At 49.1% G+C, this 18,416-nt stretch overlaps 2 protein-coding genes across 2 annotated transcripts; one reads left to right on the forward strand and one right to left on the reverse strand.

Annotated features, from left to right (window-relative positions):
* Window positions 1-490: 490 nt before the first annotated feature.
* Window positions 491-16,309, forward strand: FAM166A (family with sequence similarity 166 member A). Its single transcript, XM_041119925.1, has 7 exons — window positions 491-546; window positions 4,151-4,344; window positions 7,926-8,491; window positions 9,081-9,360; window positions 10,549-10,643; window positions 12,831-12,948; window positions 15,597-16,309. Exons 1-7 carry the CDS (start codon window positions 491-493, stop codon window positions 15,683-15,685), a joined length of 1,398 nt encoding a protein of 465 aa, XP_040975859.1. The 3' UTR covers window positions 15,686-16,309.
* On the reverse strand, window positions 15,676-18,124 carry TUBB4B (tubulin beta 4B class IVb). The gene is made up of 4 exons (XM_030000099.2): window positions 17,766-18,124; window positions 17,571-17,679; window positions 17,374-17,484; window positions 15,676-16,885 (listed from the first exon to the last, which is right to left on the reverse strand). Exons 1-4 carry the CDS (start codon window positions 17,820-17,822, stop codon window positions 15,825-15,827), a joined length of 1,338 nt encoding a protein of 445 aa, XP_029855959.1. The 5' UTR covers window positions 17,823-18,124; the 3' UTR covers window positions 15,676-15,824.
* Window positions 18,125-18,416: the final 292 nt, after the last annotated feature.

The following is an 18,416-nucleotide window of genomic DNA, read 5'->3' on the forward strand; positions in this document are numbered from 1 at the left end:
AGAGGAGAGCTGAGCCTTACACTGCAGGGCAGTGAATCCCTAACCCCTGCCTCGGGGTTCCCTCAACACAAAGGTGTGCACGTGGCTGCGTGTGCAGACGGCGCCCGCCTGGCCCTGTGTGGGCTGCGCCAGTGACCAGGGCACGCACAGCCAGGCTCTCCTGAGTTGGGCGTGTTGGACACGAACCGCAGTGTGAACACGTATTTGTGCTGGGGCTGCTTATGAGGAACATCTGGCGCTACTGTCCCAAGGGCTATGAGCCTTCAGGAAACCTGACAAATGCTATAAAATCTCCGTGCTCATCCAAAACTTCCAGGTGGTGGGGGAAAAAAAGCCATGTCCAGAAAAACCTGGTAAGCTGTGTGCTGCAGCTGGAAGCGCTGTCAGGTACTGACGTTGCTTTCGGCAGCATCACAGAGGTTTCCTGGGCGACTGCACTGAGCTGAATCTCCTTCCTCCCACACCCACCACTGAGAGCTGCTGCATTACCATGGCAGCCCCAAAGGAAAATAACCTCTTCCCTCCCAATCCCTACTATATCCCCGGGTAAGTTCTGAAGTTTATCAAAAATGCCTGTTCATTTCCAATGCAAATAGCTCTGGTTGGGATCACGTAGTATTTATGATTCATGATACTTTGGATTTTTTTAAAGGCACTATGAAATATTCCATGTAACAGTGCGTCAAAGGAGGGAGGGCTCCAGGACGAGAAGCACCACCTTATAACAGGGTATAATTAAAGACCATACCATAGCACATTGAGGGTAAAGTCAAAATTGTTCTTTTTTCCCCCCTATTTTTCATCTGTTTTAAGCTGCCAAGTGTTACCAGGGCTGCTGTGCAGGGTTTGGCTTCCAAACTGTCATAACTTTTGTATCAAGGATGTTTGAAGATCTCCTTTGAATAAGTATTTGCATAGACACGGTATGGTCTTGTCAAATTGGTTGAAGCACAGTCCTGCTGCCAGATTTCAGCAAAGTGACTGTGGATGCTGGTGATCTAGTTGATAGGTAGTTAAGATTTTTTTTTCAAAGCTTTTTGCAACATTCTCCTCTAAAGGCTTGGAAAGAAGAGACCAAGCTGTCATGGGTAAGAGGTAATGAATTATTGGTTAAAATGTAAGACACAAACGGCAGAAATAAGTGGATAGGCTTCACGGTGAAGTAGAGGAGTTGTGTGTAGGATCCCCTGGTGACCCGTGCTGGGAGACGTGGTCCATGACACACCTAAATGCGCTGGGAAGGGCTGGACGACCACCGAGGGAAAAGAAGCTTCTGTTGGTACAAAATCACTCGGATTAGTCCAGCCTGAGGCTAACTCCGAAGAGCGTCAGGATGACTTTTCAGGGCTGAGACAGACCAGGCTGCAAACCTTGGTACAGAGAAAACTAGCTGTGTCCCGTACGGCTGCAGGTGCAGCACAGGTACGGGCAGGAGGCAGGCAGCTCCCAAGCTGCAGAGAAAGGGTGGAGCGCGTTTCCTTCCTTAATGATGCTCTTGTGGTGACAATCACATCAGTCCTTCCCATTAGAGCAGCGTGCAGGATTTTTCCATTACTGATCTCCCTATCTTCCAAACTTACATAAGCTCTGGGCTTGGGGGTTTTTAACATGTTTTTGCATTGCTGCAGTTGTCCGAATGATATGATGTGTTACTCTGTGCGTGCTGTCACCCTGTCAAAACTGTGTGCTGACAGCGGCTTGGGAAAGATGAGTAACAGCAAGAAGGGAGCTGCGGCCGGCCTTGCAACTCTGAAAGCCTCAGAACTTTTCTTTGCTTGCTCCTGCCTGCAGACAGCCCCCCCAGAAGCAGCTTCAAGCCCTAATACTGACACAGCAGCTGGGGCTGCTCCTCTCTGGGCTGCTGTTTCGGCCACTGAACTCAGGAGGAAGAGGAAACAAATTCTGCTACTGCATTTTGCAGTGCCATGCAGGCTCATAGCGTCACCCAAGCCCCAGAGGAAGCCCCCGTGGGTGGTTGAGGGTGCTGCTTTGCATCTGCTTTGGGTGGCTGAGTGCAAGAGGAGCTGCCTGAAGGGCATTGCTGGAGCCCAGGCTCTGCTGCTGGCAGATGGTGTGCCCTGCGCTGGGGTGCTGGCAGGAGGAGGACGAGGAGGAAGATGCTGCATCGCAGCATCTCACCAGCTGTCCCATGTGGCATACCCAGCCGTGCCAGTGAACCCGCAAACATGAGGGCATCAAAATAGGTTGCTGTCACTCGAGTCAGGCAATGGTCACAGCCAGGGCTTTGAAAATACCACTGCAGTGCTCAAGAGCATTGGGAAGTCAAACCCAATGCGTGGGATGGTTTCAGAAGGACTCGGTGCACAGAGAAGGGGTAAATCCGTGAGCTCTGGACACCAGGCAGAGCCCTACCCACCCCATCCCGGCTCTGCAGAGCTGGGAAGGGCGCGGAGCTGAGCGAGGACGGGCCCAGGGCCAAAGCTTTTCCCTGGCAATCAGGAAGACAGAGCAAGTTTAGTCTGGGGAGTGGCGATCGACGAGATACGGCTGAGTAAGAGAAAAGTGAAATAGGGCTCAGCCTTGGGAAAACAGGTTACTCGCTGCTCGCCAATGAGGTTTGAGATCAGTAGCTGCAGCGCTTCAGTGTGAACTACGGAAACAGGGGATCCCTCTGGTTTCCTAATCAAAATACCAAGCAGGAGAAGGACAAACAGCCCTGCTGAGACCAATCTCTTCCCCAAGCACCATGGCTTTCAGCAGCAGCACTTGTAATTCACTCTGTGGCAGATCCCTTCTCCATAAACCCAGACTGACTCGCCCAAGCTCCTCAGATTACCTTGCTTTTAATTGCTTATGAATTGAATTCTTTCTCAGCCCTACCATTATTTTGTTCATGATCAAAATCCCTCTGGCCATCCTGTAATTATTCAGGCTATGTCATTTGTGCTCTTGCTCAGCTTTATCGTCCTGGTGTAGCTTCCCTGTGTTGCAAGACTTACTGAAAATCAATGGGGACGAGCCACTGAGCTCCTCCGGCAGCTGCTGGTGAGAGATCCTGCATGCAAAGTGGGAAAACTTGCCAAGTGTAAATGCATGGCTCTGCTCGCTGTTGTTTAAAGTATTTGGAAGGGAAAGTACTTACTCATCGTCTTATGATTCTCATGCATCATCCGGCTTTATCCCCAGATACGCAGTGGGCTCATTGATTGAATATTTCTGTCTGTACATTGCAACTGGCAGCTCTACCTTTCTTCTTTGGTGGTGGAATAACATCACCATTAGGAAATTTGATACTGGGAATAGCTAAAGTTTCTGATCCATACTGGTGGCCTTGGGAGTGGAGCCAGAGCTCCAGCACCTGCCCTATCCTCAGCCACCAAAAAGTCAAATTAACTGTCCCGGGCCATGGGGAGCAGAGCAGCAGTATGTCACTATGCACCCAACACAAAAAAAATCGAGCAATGTCTGTTACTGGGGCTGAGCAGCCGCCCGCCTGCCCCTGCCTCTCCCGTGCAATGCAGTGCCTGGGTGGGTTTGCACAAGGGTACAGAGCGGAGAGGCTTGGAGGGTATAAGGTAAGCAATTTTTCTGATATTTGAGTTTAAATATTGAACAAGGGACACTGGGAAATTCCCAGTAATTCACTGTGTTTTAGAACAGAGAAGGGGATTGTAAAATTTAAAACCAAAGCATGTTTAACTGGAAATAATATTTTAACTAGGGGGCTGTTAACGTCAAAGCGCCCGCAGCCCACGCTGTGCTCCTGCCATAAGATTTCCCATCTGCAGGTGCTGCTTCAGCCATGCTCCCTGACCTCATCACCTATTCCTCCGTGAACTGAAGCACGAGCCTGTGCCTATGCACACCTGTAAATCTTTGAGCCAGTTTTCATGCTGACATGTAAAAACAGGCATGTGCAAACACACACACTCCCCCCCACCTGGCTTCACGCATAACCACATACATCTTCTTGGTGCTTCCCTTGCACTGCTGCTCCAGTGGCATAAATGCATTCACGCTTGCAGGCACGTCCCTGTACAATCACCTTCCCTGGGCTCATCTGCTCCAAGCCACGTGTGTTCCTGGCCGTGGCCTTTCCAGTGTACAAAAGCTCTAAAGCAGGTTATCCTACCAGTGGACACTTTCCAATGCCATCTCAGTGACTGCTCTTTTTTGGTTTCCTCCTCAGCTATGAGGGCTTCGTCCCTCAGTACAACTATCAGTTTGGAGAAACCTTTGGCAAAACCACGTACCGCCTGCTGACAGATCCTGGTGTTGGGAAGAGCCCTCGCTCCTTGCTGGCACCGCTGCACAAGCAGAAGTTCGTTGAGGACTTCAGCAGGACGAAGCATGGCGTCCAGGGTTATCTCCCTGGGCGTCTAGGTGAGCAGACCCTGGGTCTCGTCCCTTTGCCAGAAGGGGCTCTGCTAACGAGCACAGGGTCAATCACGAGCAGCGGGGTCTGTATCTGTCCTTGATAGGCTCCTGGGGTGAAATGGGACATTTTCCATGGAGCAATCCTAGTTCTGGTGTAGGAGCACAGGCACCCGGAGAGCAGCACCAGTGCGGAGATGGAGCGCTCAGCCTCAGGTGATGACCACGGGGCTTCTCACATTGGCGTCTCGTGGAGTGGGGAGGAGAACTTTAGTTCCCAGGTTATCTTCAGTTAGATGAACATCAATGATTTGATGGCATAGGATGAACTCAATTCCTCCCTATTCCTGTCATGGTTTCACCCCAGCCGGCAATTAAGCACTGCACAGCCGGTTGCTCACTCCCCTCCAGGGGGATGGCGGAGAGAATCAGAAGGGTAAAAGTGAGAAAACTCATCGGTTGAGATAAAGACAGTTTAATGATTGAAAGAAAATAATATAATTTTTAAAAATTGTAATGAAAGGAAAACAATAAAGAGAGCAAAATAAAACCCAAGCAAGACAAGTGATGCAAATGAAAACAATTGCTCACCACCAACCAACTGATGTGCAGCTGGTCCCTGAGCAGCGGCCCTCCCACCCCCCAACCTTCCCCCAGCTCTATATGCTGATCATGATGTCCTGTGGTCTGGAATATCCCTTTGGTGAGTTGGGGTCAGCTGTCCCGGCTGTGTCCCCTCCCAGCTCCTTGTGCCCCCCCCAGCCTGCTCACTGGTGGGGTGAGAAGCAGGAAAGACCTTGACTCTGTGTAAGCACTGCTCAGCAGTAATGAAAACATCCCTGTATTATCAACACTGTTTTCAGCACAAACCCAAAACATAGCCCCATACTAGCTACTACGAAGAAAATTAACTCTATCCCAGTCAAACCCAGCACAATTCTACTGGCTAAAATCCATCTCTGTAGGGAAGGTCAGCTCTGCCATCTCTGACCCTTTCCTGGCTAACCCACCTGGTGCAGAGCTCGTTGTGGTTCATTTTGCATCTTGCTGCTCCTACTTCAGCTCAGCAGAAGGGCTCGTGTGCCCTCCCCTTCGCTTCACACCTTCCCCACTCCTGGTAACAGGCCCCATCTCCTCCATCAGACACTGAGACATGCTCACATAGATTCCCAATACTGGGAATCTGCAGGAATCTCCTGCCAAGTTCCAGCCCTTCTGGGCAAAGCGCTTGGTCCCTGTTGAACAGCCCCAAATCAGGCCACAGCAGCAGCCGCACCATGATCCCGATCAGCCCCTCTTGGCGACTCACGTGCCAGGTACCATATCACATAGTTGTTACGGCCATCCTCTTCGGTGGGAGCGAGTCCTCTCCCGGCTGAACACAGGGCTTATGTGCTCGGGCAGGAGCTGAGTCTTCGTATCCCTGGGGATGGGCACACCAAAGTGATGCTTTCCCATTTCTTGCTGGGAGTTCGTGCCGCATAGCTTCTTGCAAACTTTTGGCCTTTCTGTTCATCCTAGCCCTGTTTTCCAGGTGTTTACAGGCTTCATTCCTGGACATTTGAATTTGCATTTCCTTGGACTAAAATGTAGTTTGGATGGACCCAACCAACCAGTTGACCTAGTTGCTCTCTTTCATTATCCTGTCCTCATTCTTGTTCTCTCCTTGCCAACCTTTATGTCATCTGCCAACATTTGCAGCTGGGAGCTCACGTTTGCTGCTCGTTGGTGAAATGCTGAAGAATGTGACCACAGGGAGTGCACCTTGCCATGCCAATAACTCTTCATCGACAGCTCCTGCTGTCGAGCTGTCAGTGAGTGATCCCTTAAACCCTTTACTGCAAACTTCACTAGTACTGCCTGGCATCCTTCTGGGTGTTTTACGTGATGGAGACCAAAATGCTCACAGCAGTTTTGGATCTGTGTGGTTGCCGTTAGCAAACCCAGTCTGAAGAGATTTTCTCAAGGTCTGTTTTTGATAAAGCCTTTTGATGGGCACCAAGTATTTTGCTGGTTTCTTTCAGCTGAATCCCATGTTGTTTTCTTGCTAGAAGTGAGGTCAGGCTCTGTTGGTTGGGAATATCAACCAGGGTTATGCTGGATCTCCAGGGGTGGCTGTGCTGGCATTGAGGGGGTTACGGCACAGGCCAAGCGTGCAGGCACCCACTGCCCAGGAACCTGAACTGAAAACATGTGGCTATTTACTCAAATCAAATGGACAGTGCTCTCCTGGCTTTTAATTTAGTGCCTTACTGTGCAACCTTTCTGAATCAGTAAGTTTGCAAAACTCAGGGTCATAAAAAAAAGCTCGTATGGATTTCTCAAGTACCAGACAACTTCATTTTTCCTTTTCCTTTGGTTTGTGGGATAAAGAGAGTAGATGCAATATTTTCATTAATAATGAAGGAAATACTACGACAAACCTGCTTTAAAATTTGCACACTGGCTTGAAAAATCACTTTCATCAAGGATTTGTCTTTATTTTGTTGCTAGACTGGACTACACTTGATAATTCAATTACATACAGTATATATACTTTACAAAGTTATATATACTTTATAATAAAATTATAAGCAGATTGCAAACCTAAATGCCCATCAGAAGGGGCAAATTTTGCTCTGTGCTGTTTGAGCCAGGACAGATTGTACTTCTCCGGGACTCTGTGCACAAGAAGCCTTCACTGGAAGACAGTATCTCATCCATGGGGCTTTGGACTGTGATGCAGATGTCCACCAAACATGAGGAGGTCAGGGGAAGGCAGTAATGACCAGAGGGCTGAGAAAAAATGACCTATGAGAACAAAAATGGAAGGAATTTGGTTTGTTTAAAAAAAGACAAGACTGACATAGGAACGGTTTTCCAGTAAGGAAGAGGTTGTTGCGGGGTGTAAGAGCAATCATTCTCCATAACCACCGAGGAGGGAGAAATTGGCTTCACTCCTGGCACAGAGCATGAGGAAGTATCCCGGCTGGAGGTGTCGTACAGGGCCAGGGCAGCCTGGGCAGCCACATCACGGGATATTTTTATGGGAAAGTCAGACAAAAGTTGCCAAGCTCAGCTGTCCCTGCAGAGTCTCAAGCTGCAGGGCTCTGTCCCTAGTTCACAGTGGCGATATTTAGCATACACTGGATGTAAGATAATTTTTTTTTCCGGCCTGCGTTACAGCAGACCCTTTCCTTGAGGAGCAGCAACAATGCCAGTGCAAGAATTCCTCGGGGGGGTCGGGGGTGGGTGCGTGTCTGTTCAGGGTGTGCTGACAGCCATGTGGAGAAAAGGATATGGTTTGGGTGTCTGTCCCCCCCCCCTACTTCTTTATAGCTTGGCTGATGATGTTTTACAGTTTAGGTGCCACTTAGAATAAATTTTAAATTATTGAACTTTTATTTGTGCAGTTTTTCTATGCAGGCCGGTTTATTGGATGGGGCTGACGGCACTTGCAGGGTATATTCACAGCCCGTGGGATGCTGTTGACCTCCCGGCTCCTTTCCTTCACTACAGGGGGGGTGCATGTGGGCTGAGGTCTAGCGCAATGGGAATCCCTCATCCTCGTTTGGCCACCTCTTTCCCTTAACTCAGTGTCTATCCCGCAGGGTACTTTCCCTATGAGAAAGCTGGGGCCACAACAAGCTTTCCTGAACCAGCCCTTGGGCCAAAACCTCCCTCACTGGGGCCAGGGCTGGCGGAGGAAGAGCTGACGATGACACACATGGACCCCGTGCCCCAGCATCACCCCGACGAGTATGTCCCGAGGACACGACTGCCACGTGGGTACCCGCAGAGGATTTCATGCCATCCTGCCTCTGAGGAGCGAGAGTGGCGATTGCCCAAGCTAAGCCCAGCTTGTGGACAGGGAAAAAGTTTCGAACCCAGCCAGCTCGGCGATGCCTTGGCAGGAAGCAAACCGGTAAGTGGTTTTGGGTGGAAGAGATGCCTGGTAAGGGGTGCTGCTGCGAAGGGATGGGTTTTGGGGACTGGTGGGCATGGAAGGGCTCTCCTTGGTCTAGGAGTGGTGAAGAGGGAATTTCACATGGGCATGGATGGCAAGAACAGAAAGTTTAGAGTGTCGTGTAGAGAAATGTCAAATACACAAACTCTTCTAGCAGTAGCAAATCCACCACATCTTCAGGAAATTGTTCTAATCATTAACTACTCTTCCTAATCAAAAAGGTTTAACTTCTCATTTGGTTGAGTTTTAGCTTCAAATTTGAGTCATTAGGTCTTGCGTTACACTGTGCTACACAGCCAGGCTTGTGTTTTGGGTGGACTGGGAGCCTTGCCACTACCCTCCTCCTCCTCCCAAAAAGAGGGCGGTCCTGGCACCTTTGGTTATGTGCTGGGTTTCTGACCCCTTAACTGCTCGCACTGCTCACCTGAATTTCCCACCACCATTAATTATCCCTCGCTGAAACACAAGTATTGGGATTTGTCTACGGAGCTGGGTGCTGCTTTGCACAGCACCGCTGGTATCACTCAGGACCAACGTGTTTGAGCCCCCTATTTCCTCTGGAACCAGAGACAGCGTTTGTCACATCACAGCCAGCTAGGGCTCTGCAAATCCTCTGAAGGCAGAGATTAGAGATTTGACGTAGTGAGTCAAAAGCTGGCTTGGATATAAATCCCAAGAAGGAGCATTCCTGCTCCTTGCTCTGAGAAACAGATTTACAGAGGAGCTCAGTGCCCAAAGCTCTCCTTGTTCTCCCTGGGGATTTTGCAAAACCTCTACGTACAGAGAGCTTGTCTTGTAATTTGACTTTACCAGAAATTCTTGGATTTGCTCTTGGTGTAAAGCTGGGAAGAAATGGAAATGGCAGTTGCCATTCACAGGTTTTGGCAGTGATCTAAGCAATGGAGCCAAAGGAAGAAGTGGGTTCTACTGGTGTTTATTTTTTTTCTGCTTTTATTTTGAGCCTGTAAAAATTGAAGGTATGACACTGCCAGGAGTAGCTGAAACCATGGATGTGGAGCAAGATAATCGGTTACCAAAACTGGATGTACCAAATGCAATCCAACAGAAAGTCATTCCAGGTAAAAGAGAGGGAGGTTACGTGCAGCATGAGTCCACCTCAGAAGAAATCGTGTCACCCTTCTCCCCCTGGGGAAACCTCAGAGACATTGGCCAGTCGCACCAACTTGTTTGACACTTTGGGATGGAAAAAATGCCCCTGCTCCTCTCCATGCAAGGGTGTTTCTTTGGGATGCTGTCACCCCCGTGGATCTCACACTGAGGGACATGTGCCCGTGGGCAGGCCGAAGGGATGCAGGAGCCACCTCGGTTCCCCACAGCTGCGGGGCCAGGCTAGAAAATGCTCCAGAAAGCAAAGAGAGATGGGTCATGGGCTCTGCACCAACTCCAGCAGCTTGATGAGTATCTGTTACCGTTGAGGTAGTTATTTCTCGCCTAGAAATAAGATGCTTTTCTGAATCATCAAAACAACACACAGTGGTGTATCGCACCATCATAAATGTATAAAACTCTTGTCTGTCTTACAAGGAGTTATACTCTCTAACTTCTCCACTTGCTCTGAAAGAGTGTTCCTCTACAAGCAGGAGAACTACAAAGGGTGATGCACTGAACTCCCGCTAAAGGGTACGACACCAGCGGGAGGGATACTTTGCTCTGCAGCAGACCACAGCAAATACACGGATCGTGTATCAAAATATTGGAGTCGAAATGAAATTGCATTGATGTTTTAGGATGCAGAAGACAAATTTCTCTCCAAAGCATTTCTTCAGAAAGAGGGAGTTCTGGCTGCTTTTAGGTTGTACCTCTCTCTGTTTTCTGTAGTTTTAGACTTTATATAGTTTCTGTCTTATAAGTGGTGAAAATTTGTTGGATGGACAGGACAAATGAGGAAGAAAGGCTGGGCACCTGGCTGTTAGCCCCTGAATGTGTATTAAACTGGGAGAGAACATGACAGAGATGTTGGTGTAAAAGCTACAATAAAATGAAATGTTTCTTCCATACCTCGTGGAGACCAACAGAGATTAGCTCAGCTTGTTGAGTTTTCCTTGGGAATCATAAATAAGACTCTTTCACAAAAGATACTTCACATATAAGAGTTAATTTTACAATTTAAATGGAAGAATTTTTCCTTCCTGTACTCTGCCAAGGTTTTATATTTATCCCAGCCTCTTCCACTTCCACACTGCTTGATCCTTATATGATATATATGTTCTCAAGCAGAAAATGTTCTCTCTTGTCTTCATCCAAAGGGTATGCTGGATTCATTCCCCGTCTCACCTGGATTAATGGTGTGAACTACATCCAGGGTGTGAAGGAAGCAATGAACGAATTTGACCGACATCAGGTAGATTATATGCACAAATCTTATTTCAACAATATAATGTTGGTTTTGATTCATCTGCAACACCAAAAGTGGTTTCAGTCACAGTAGTAGTATTAAAACTGGGGTTATAAGTACAAGAAAAATAAAATGCTATTAGGTAATGTTGAAAAAAATCATGAGCAGTTAAATTCTGTAACTTGTTTCCTTGGGACATTAAGGGAGGATAAATGAGTTCATAAAAGGATTAAGCAAATCTGTTGAGGGTTGGGTCAAGGGTGGCTATTAAAAATGTTGCTCTGAGTGCAGAAACACAGGATGCAGCTATCTGCGCTTCCCTTATGCAATATATCTTCTCTACCTGGATGGCAGTGCTGGATGGCTTCCTGAGCTGCTTGGATGGATATTTCTCCCTTTTAATTGGTTGTAAGGCTTTTTCCTTTACTGACACAATTCCTTTACTGTTTTAAAGGGATCTAGATCTTCTTTCTCCTCATTTTGGGAAAGATGCAGAAATATCCCTACTGAAAAACTATTTTGTACCCTTACTGTTAAAATCTCCCATATAATGCCGTATAATTCTCCTACATGGGGAAAATGAGATCCCTCCCACAGTAGTTACTAGTTTGCATTCAACACTACACATTTCTTCCTGCTACCAGGATGGAGTGAGATTCCTGGGATGCAGCCGTCTTGCTGGTCCAGCGCCAGTGAGGGCTGATCAGCCCAGTGACACAGCTCATTAAAAGCAGGTTACATTTCCAGCCCTTTCTGGTCACTGGGATTCACTGCAGTGCCTTCATCCCAGAGTGTATGGGTCTGATATAGAAAAAAGTCCAAGACTGAGGCTCCCCAGCTCAGAGAAACTCAGCTGGGAAGAAATGACTCAGCAGGGAGAGCAGCAGGGCTGACAGTGCTCATGCCAGCCTCATGCTTCAGCTGAAATGTATTTCCCTGTGCTGGCTTCCTTATCCTTTCCTTCTGCCATTAATAGGAATTGAAATGAAGCAAACAACAGAACAAAAGACAGGCATTATAAAAAAATAGATGTGCTGTTTGCAAAGTCCTTCTGCTCCCACTTTCTTAAGAAATGTTCTGCCATGTAGTATATCAGTGAGGGAGGTGTTTCTTCATTGCAGGATTCAGCAGAATCCAGGCTCACAGAGGTTAGCTGCAGCACATCAGGCACTGAAGGAATATAAGCATGCTAAAAAAAAAAAAAAAAAAAAAAAACATACCACATTTCTATCGAAGATGGCTTCTGACTTCAAGCCACTAATCTTCTGCCCTAAATCTCTGTTGCCCTAGGTTACATACTGGGATGTGCCATGGATCATTGCTTACTAGCTGCATCAGGCAAAATAATGCAATCCTCTCGCTTCAGTGCTGCGCTTGAGGAATTGCAGCAATCGCTCCACCATCAGTCACAAAATGGTTCGATGGCCCCACGGTTTGCTCGGCTCCATGAACCCCGTCCCTTCCCCACGCAGCAGGGTGCGCTGAGGAGGGCAGCGCAGCTTTAGAGACACCTTTAGGGGTTTTGCCGCTGCAGAGACATGCAGAGCTGCAATGTCCGTCCTCCAGCACGGCCCTGTATCTGGGTCTGACCTCGGAGGGCAGGGACAGTTCCAGGAGATGATTTACACTTCAGTTAACGCTCCCTAAGCCTTCCTGTTCCTCCTAGCTTGGGAATTACTGGCTAATCACTGTCAGTGGGACTCAGAGAAAAACAAAAACAGTTGAAGGGGTCAAACCAAGACGCAGATGTGCAGAGTCATAGCACAGGAGCAGACGAGGCACGTATACAACTCCAGCAGATCCTGCTGGCTCACAGTGTATCAAATGTATAAGCACAAGGTGTTTGGGACTTGTGGATGATGCCCAAAGGCAATGAATGCAGTCCCGTCTATAGAGATCCTGATGACTACACCTTGGCCAGGAGCTGCTCTGTGCACCTGGGGGTATGAGCTAGCAGAGGCAGCAGAGTCGAGGGCTGCTGCCAACACCTGTCAGGAGAAGAACTTAGGAAGTGGAAAAGGGGAAGATGCAATGTAGCTCCTAATTAGAAGACAGAACTGGAAAGAGAATTGCTGAACATTGGCTTAAGTATTTTCTCTAATATGGAGTCAAAGCACATGACCTGGGTAACAAGAGTATGGTTTAACATGAACTGTACTGTGTTGTTGGGTTTTTTTGTTGTTTGTTTTCCAGTTTTTGCAGAGAAACCCAGCTTGCAGCTTTGGCAAGAGATTTCCCCAAACATACTGGCCTACCAACAGAATTTATACCAGCGCTGGACTGATACCTTCCTACATGGGCTTTGTACCAGGTAAGTTTATCAGCTGAGTGAAAATGAAAGTCACTAATACTAATTACTGTTACTATGTAGCGCTGTTATTAGTTGTAGTGTTGTAGTAGTGAACAATTACTGAAACGTTCCACACAAGTAGTAGATTTTTTTTCCAGTCCGTGCCAAGGTGTTGGGGCTGTGCCATCCCCTGCTTTCCTGCAGGAGAGCCCGTCATCCTTGCTGCCAGCCTGGGCTTGTGCAGAACATTCCTCTGGTTTCCAGCCACCAACCCCCTGCTAAAGCAGAGGAGGCTCCGTAACACCCCACCTGTTACACCGGTGCATTACAATCCCTTTGTCAGGAAAGTGATTCTGTTCTAAAAAGCTTAACGTCTGATAAAAAGCAAAAGGTAGATGATACAAAGGGATTGAGAAAGCACAAAAAAAAGCGCAGTGAAATGGTATTAGCCGTCAAGACGGGAGGTGGCTACCCCATACTGTCTGCCTGATCCTTGTCAGATATTGATATTGCCTAAAAGGAGAGGTCTGAAGAAAGTAATTTTGTGTATATTAAGGGGAAGGTCTGCCCATGCACCTGAAAGCATTAAGTTATCAGGCTAAAATGTCAACAAATCAGCAACTAATATTGCTATCTTTGGCCACAGCAACGTCAAGGGCCCACAGCCCAAGAGCTCAGTAATGTGGGATAGGAAATCGTGGAGATAAGCTAGAAAGAACCAAACTCATACCTTGTACTTAATCCAACGCAGAGGAGGAAAATGGTAGAAGACACAAAATGTGGTAGAAATGAAAGCAAAGCGTGGGAAAACAAACTCTCCTGGCATGGTTGGACTGTAGCTGATACCAAGGTTGAGCCCAGAGAGGAGAATGTGGAGGCAGTGAATGTGGCTCTAGCAGGACTTTTATCAGGGGCATAGGAAAGCTGTGCAGAAAAAGCAAAGTTTAACACACGGCCAGTCATCAGGAGCTTGAGGGGTGGTCTAAGGATCTTAGAATGAATGGAAGCATCTTACTGATGGAGAAAGGTGAGGCTGGACAGGCCTTCCGATCAAAGATGAAAAGAAGTGTGTTCGTTTTGGCCTCTGTCACCACACTGCTGCTCCAGGGAAGATGGCAAGCCCAGCAGCTGCTGTCCCCAGTGCATTACACTCAACCTGTCCCCTTCCTTCGTGCAGCAGCTTGGGTGTCTCACGGCAAAGCCCTGACTGTTCCGGGTGCCCATTTCCTCTGTGCTGGCTTGCTCAGGAACGGCTGTGGTCACACTCCACAAAGCTGTAGCCTACAAGCTAAAGTCCCCTGGAGAAAAGCTGTTATGAACCTAAGGGTAAACTGGACTCCGGTGTTAATACTTAGCCGTGTGTTTTGCCCTCTCTCCACAAGCCTGCAGAAAGCAGGGGGAGAGCAGCTGGAGCTCTTTAGGGGAGGCTGACTAATGTAGCTCTGCCCAAAAGGGTGTTGGGGGGACAACGCTGTCCTGCTCTTGGTAACTGGCAGGCCAGGGAACACACCAGCTTCCGTGTAATGAAAAGGAGGAAGAAAAAACCCACCCTAAAATCAAGGACAAAAATCAACTGCTTAAAGTGTTACTTCATACTTTTAAAATCTGTTGCCATCTTTTCACCTACAGAAGTATTCTCCTGTGTAGGTTTGAAACTGACCACCTGTTTCTGTAGACAGACTGATTTCCACTGCCCCAAGAGCCACCACAATTTTAACTACTCCAACCAGTTTGACTCTGGAAGGAGAAACCTATTTTAAGACAGAAAAACTTAACAAAAAAATCAGTTACAATTAAGAACACCAAACAGAATTGCTTCAGCAGGAAAGCAGCCTGCTGTCCCCTGGCCAGTTATTCAGAGTGACAGGTTTGTTACTTCAGGTAACACTGAACATCTTAACTGTTTCCACTGTAAAAATTTGCTTTGCTAATATAGGGTTTTCATGAGACAAAATAGTCTAATTTTTATCAGGTGTTCGGCTCACTTCAAAAGCAGAGGCTGCAGTAACACCTGATTGATTTAATTTTAAAATCTCTACACACCATTTTTTAAAAAAGTGACTCCAGCGAGGCTGCATACATGGGAGCTCTTCAGTGTCACTTGTCCTCAGCAGTAGGCACTGCACAGCTTGCCACAGCTGACCCCAATGCTCTCATGACAGGCCACGGCTACCTGCTGGGTTTACACTGCTGAGTAGCTGCAGTGGATCAGCTGGGGCAAACCCAGCTCATCTTCTGCCAGAACACCCACCTGTATCAGAAAGGCAACTTGCCTGCACCATTTTGTTGTCCAGGCAGCTGGGGCAAGCTATAGGTGACAGCCACCTACATTTGAACCTACACAGCCATGATGGACAGGAGAGCTGCTCAGCTCTTGCCAAGAGTGAAGCCTGTAACAGGAGTCTACATGCAGGTACCTAAATTTAGACACAGCTTGGAGCTGGATTCCATCCTCCATGTGCAGTGTACCCCACTCCACCAGTACCCTTGATTATAAAGGAATACCAGAGAATTTCTTCAATTCCCACACCACCAGGAGGAAGTAGGACTGCCACCACATCCAGCAACACAAGCAACAGGCATCCACCTCGTCAGAAGGAGGGAGAGAAGTGCAGTTGCCGTGGGCAAGGCAGCAGGGCTCACATCAAGTCCCTTATTTTCTTTTCCAGGCCTCCGACACACCTACTCGCTTACTTTCGGAAACAGCACCCGAAAAGCTTACGAAAAAGAACAAAGGAGACAAGCTTGTGCACTGTGAAAAATGCTTTAATGGTGCCTGTACAGCATTTGAAGTGACTTTCAGACAGGAAGAGGAACACAACACAGACAGAGAAGTTTTGAATGAAAGAGTTCATACAGCTTTAAACAAAATTTACAGGTGTTCATCTGCATAGCTTTTACTCTGCCTCTTCCTCAGCCTCCTCCTCAAACTCACCCTCCTCCTCAGCTGTAGCATCCTGGTACTGCTGATACTCAGACACCAGGTCATTCATGTTGCTCTCAGCCTCTGTGAACTCCATCTCGTCCATGCCCTCGCCAGTGTACCAGTGCAGGAAAGCCTTTCGGCGGAACATGGCAGTGAACTGCTCAGAAATGCGTTTGAACAGCTCCTGGATGGCTGTGCTGTTACCAATGAAGGTGGCAGACATTTTCAGGCCACGAGGTGGAATGTCACAGACCGCTGTTTTAACATTATTAGGAATCCATTCAACAAAATAGCTGCTATTTTTGTTCTGAACGTTCAGCATTTGCTCATCGACCTCTTTCATCGACATACGGCCTCTAAAAACAGCAGCTACGGTCAGATAGCGGCCGTGACGTGGGTCACACGCAGCCATCATATTCTTTGCATCAAACATCTGCTGTGTTAGCTCTGGCACAGTTAAAGCACGATACTGCTGGCTCCCACGGCTTGTGAGCGGGGCAAAACCAGGCATGAAAAAGTGCAAACGGGGAAAGGGAACCATGTTCACTGCCAGCTTCCGCAGGTCAGCATTAAGCTGGCCTGGGAATCGCAGGCAGGTGGTAACACCGCTCATGGTTGCTGACACTAAATGGTTCAGATCACCATACGTCGGGGTAGTTAACTTCAGTGTTCTGAAGCATATGTCATAGAGGGCTTCGTTATCAATACAGTATGTTTCATCTGTGTTCTCCACAAGCTGGTGCACCGAGAGTGTGGCATTGTAGGGCTCTACGACAGTATCTGATACTTTAGGGGAGGGTACAACACTGAAAGTATTCATAATTCGGTCTGGGTACTCTTCACGAATTTTGCTGATGAGGAGGGTACCCATGCCAGAGCCTGTACCACCACCAAGAGAGTGAGTAAGCTGGAAGCCCTGGAGACAATCACAGCTTTCTGCCTCCTTTCTGACAACATCTAACACAGAATCAACTAATTCAGCACCTTCCGTATAATGGCCCTTTGCCCAGTTGTTTCCTGCTCCGCTCTGACCTGGAAGAGAGCCATTTTCGTATTAGATTACGGTCACTGCTTCCTGCTTATTGCTTGCAAGCAAAGCTTAAGAGCATCAGGCTACAGCAAAAGCCCACTAAAGCTTTCATTTTATCGAGCGCAGAGCTGTGGTTTCACACAAGCACCTCTGAAACGGCTCAGCAGATACAGGGAAAACATTCATTGTCAATGATACAGCACCCATTTAATTTCTCCTGACGGTGTGGAGGAGGTAATGCGAATCGGAAGAGCAACGACCTCCTGTGCCTTCTCGGACCTGCCCTCCCAGCAGCTGCCATCATGCACCATCCGCAGATCTCCGGTATTTCGTGCCCGTCATGAAGCGCCAGGATTAACCCCCTCCCGGGGCCGCGCTTGCCTCAGGAGCATGTGCGGCGGTGAAGCCCGCACTGCAGCGTCCCTGCCCTGCCCACCCCACCCCGAGCCGGTTACACGACAGGTCCCTCCCCCGCTCCCGGCGCACTCACCGAACACGAAGTTGTCCGGCCTGAATATCTGGCCGAAGGGCCCGGAGCGCACCGAGTCCATGGTGCCGGGCTCCAGGTCCACCAGCACGGCGCGGGGCACGTACTTGCCACCTGCAAAACAGGGAGAAGCCGTGACTGTTACGGCGGGGAGGGGGCGGGCGGCCCGGGGAGGGGGCGGGCGGCGAGCCGGGCCCTACCTGTGGCCTCGTTGTAGTAGACGTTAATGCGCTCCAGCTGCAGGTCGCTGTCTCCATGGTAGGTACCGGTTGGGTCGATGCCGTGCTCGTCGCTGATCACCTCCCAAAACTGCCGGAGAAAATCGCGTCAGGGGCGGCCGGGCCGGGCGCGCCCCCCCCCCCCCGCCCCCCCCCCCCCCCCCCCGCCGCCCCGACCTTGGCTCCGATCTGGTTTCCGCACTGCCCGGCCTGCAGGTGCACGATCTCCCTCATGATGGCGGCGGCACTGCTCACTCCCTCCCAACGCCACTCTTGCCCCAACCGACTCTGACGGCGCGAGGCGACCGCCAAGCTTTATATAGCAGCGGAATGCGCGCGCAGCCTTCTTTTCCCCGCCCGGGCGGCCATCCGCAGCGGCTATTGGCCACTCATAACGAGGCTCTAAAAATGAGGAAGTCTGGTTGGATGGGGCGCTGTCATTCAAATCAGTGGCTCCTATTTGCTCCGCCCGGCTGTCTGTTGATTTTACTGTTAGGCAACGGGGGCCCACGAATACCCGCCCTACTCGCTCAGGGCACTCCCGATTGGCTTAATTGAATGATTGATGTCGAGCGTGATTGGCTGTCGGCCTCAGGGATGAGCTAACGTCATTTGATTGGCTGAAAACAAAGTGTCCTAGTAACCGTCGCAATGACTCCGCAGCAGGCCCTGGGCGGTGGCTCGCGCAGCCGCCCATTCCCGAAGCCGTGTGCGCGCTTTGCGCAGCGTAGGCGGCAGCTCCTCCTTACTGCGGGAGTAGGGGGAGGGAGGGCGGTTTCCGGGGAAACCGGGCCGGGCCGTTCCCCCCCGCGGGTCCCGAGCACACGC

Source organism: Aquila chrysaetos, chromosome 24 (assembly GCF_900496995.4).
Source record: "Aquila chrysaetos chrysaetos chromosome 24, bAquChr1.4, whole genome shotgun sequence".
Taxonomy (NCBI): Eukaryota; Metazoa; Chordata; class Aves; order Accipitriformes; family Accipitridae; genus Aquila; species Aquila chrysaetos.

What these genes read in the sequence shown, in the direction of transcription:
- FAM166A (XM_041119925.1), top strand. Translation starts at nt 491, where the DNA reads ATGGCAGCCCCAAAGGAAAATAACCTCTTCCCTCCCAATCCCTACTAT. An exon ending in CCAACAGAAAGTCATTCCAG is followed by an intron (nt 9,361 to 10,548) that starts GTAAAAGAGAGG and finishes CTTCATCCAAAG; the next exon opens with GGTATGCTGGATTCATTCCC. An exon ending in CTACATGGGCTTTGTACCAG is followed by an intron (nt 12,949 to 15,596) that starts GTAAGTTTATCA and finishes TTTCTTTTCCAG; the next exon opens with GCCTCCGACACACCTACTCG.
- TUBB4B (XM_030000099.2), bottom strand. Translation starts at nt 17,822, where the DNA reads ATGAGGGAGATCGTGCACCTGCAGGCCGGGCAGTGCGGAAACCAGATC. An exon ending in GAAACCAGATCGGAGCCAAG is followed by an intron (nt 17,680 to 17,765) that starts GTCGGGGCGGCG and finishes TTTCTCCGGCAG; the next exon opens with TTTTGGGAGGTGATCAGCGA. An exon ending in GCCGGACAACTTCGTGTTCG is followed by an intron (nt 16,886 to 17,373) that starts GTGAGTGCGCCG and finishes GCTCTCTTCCAG; the next exon opens with GTCAGAGCGGAGCAGGAAAC.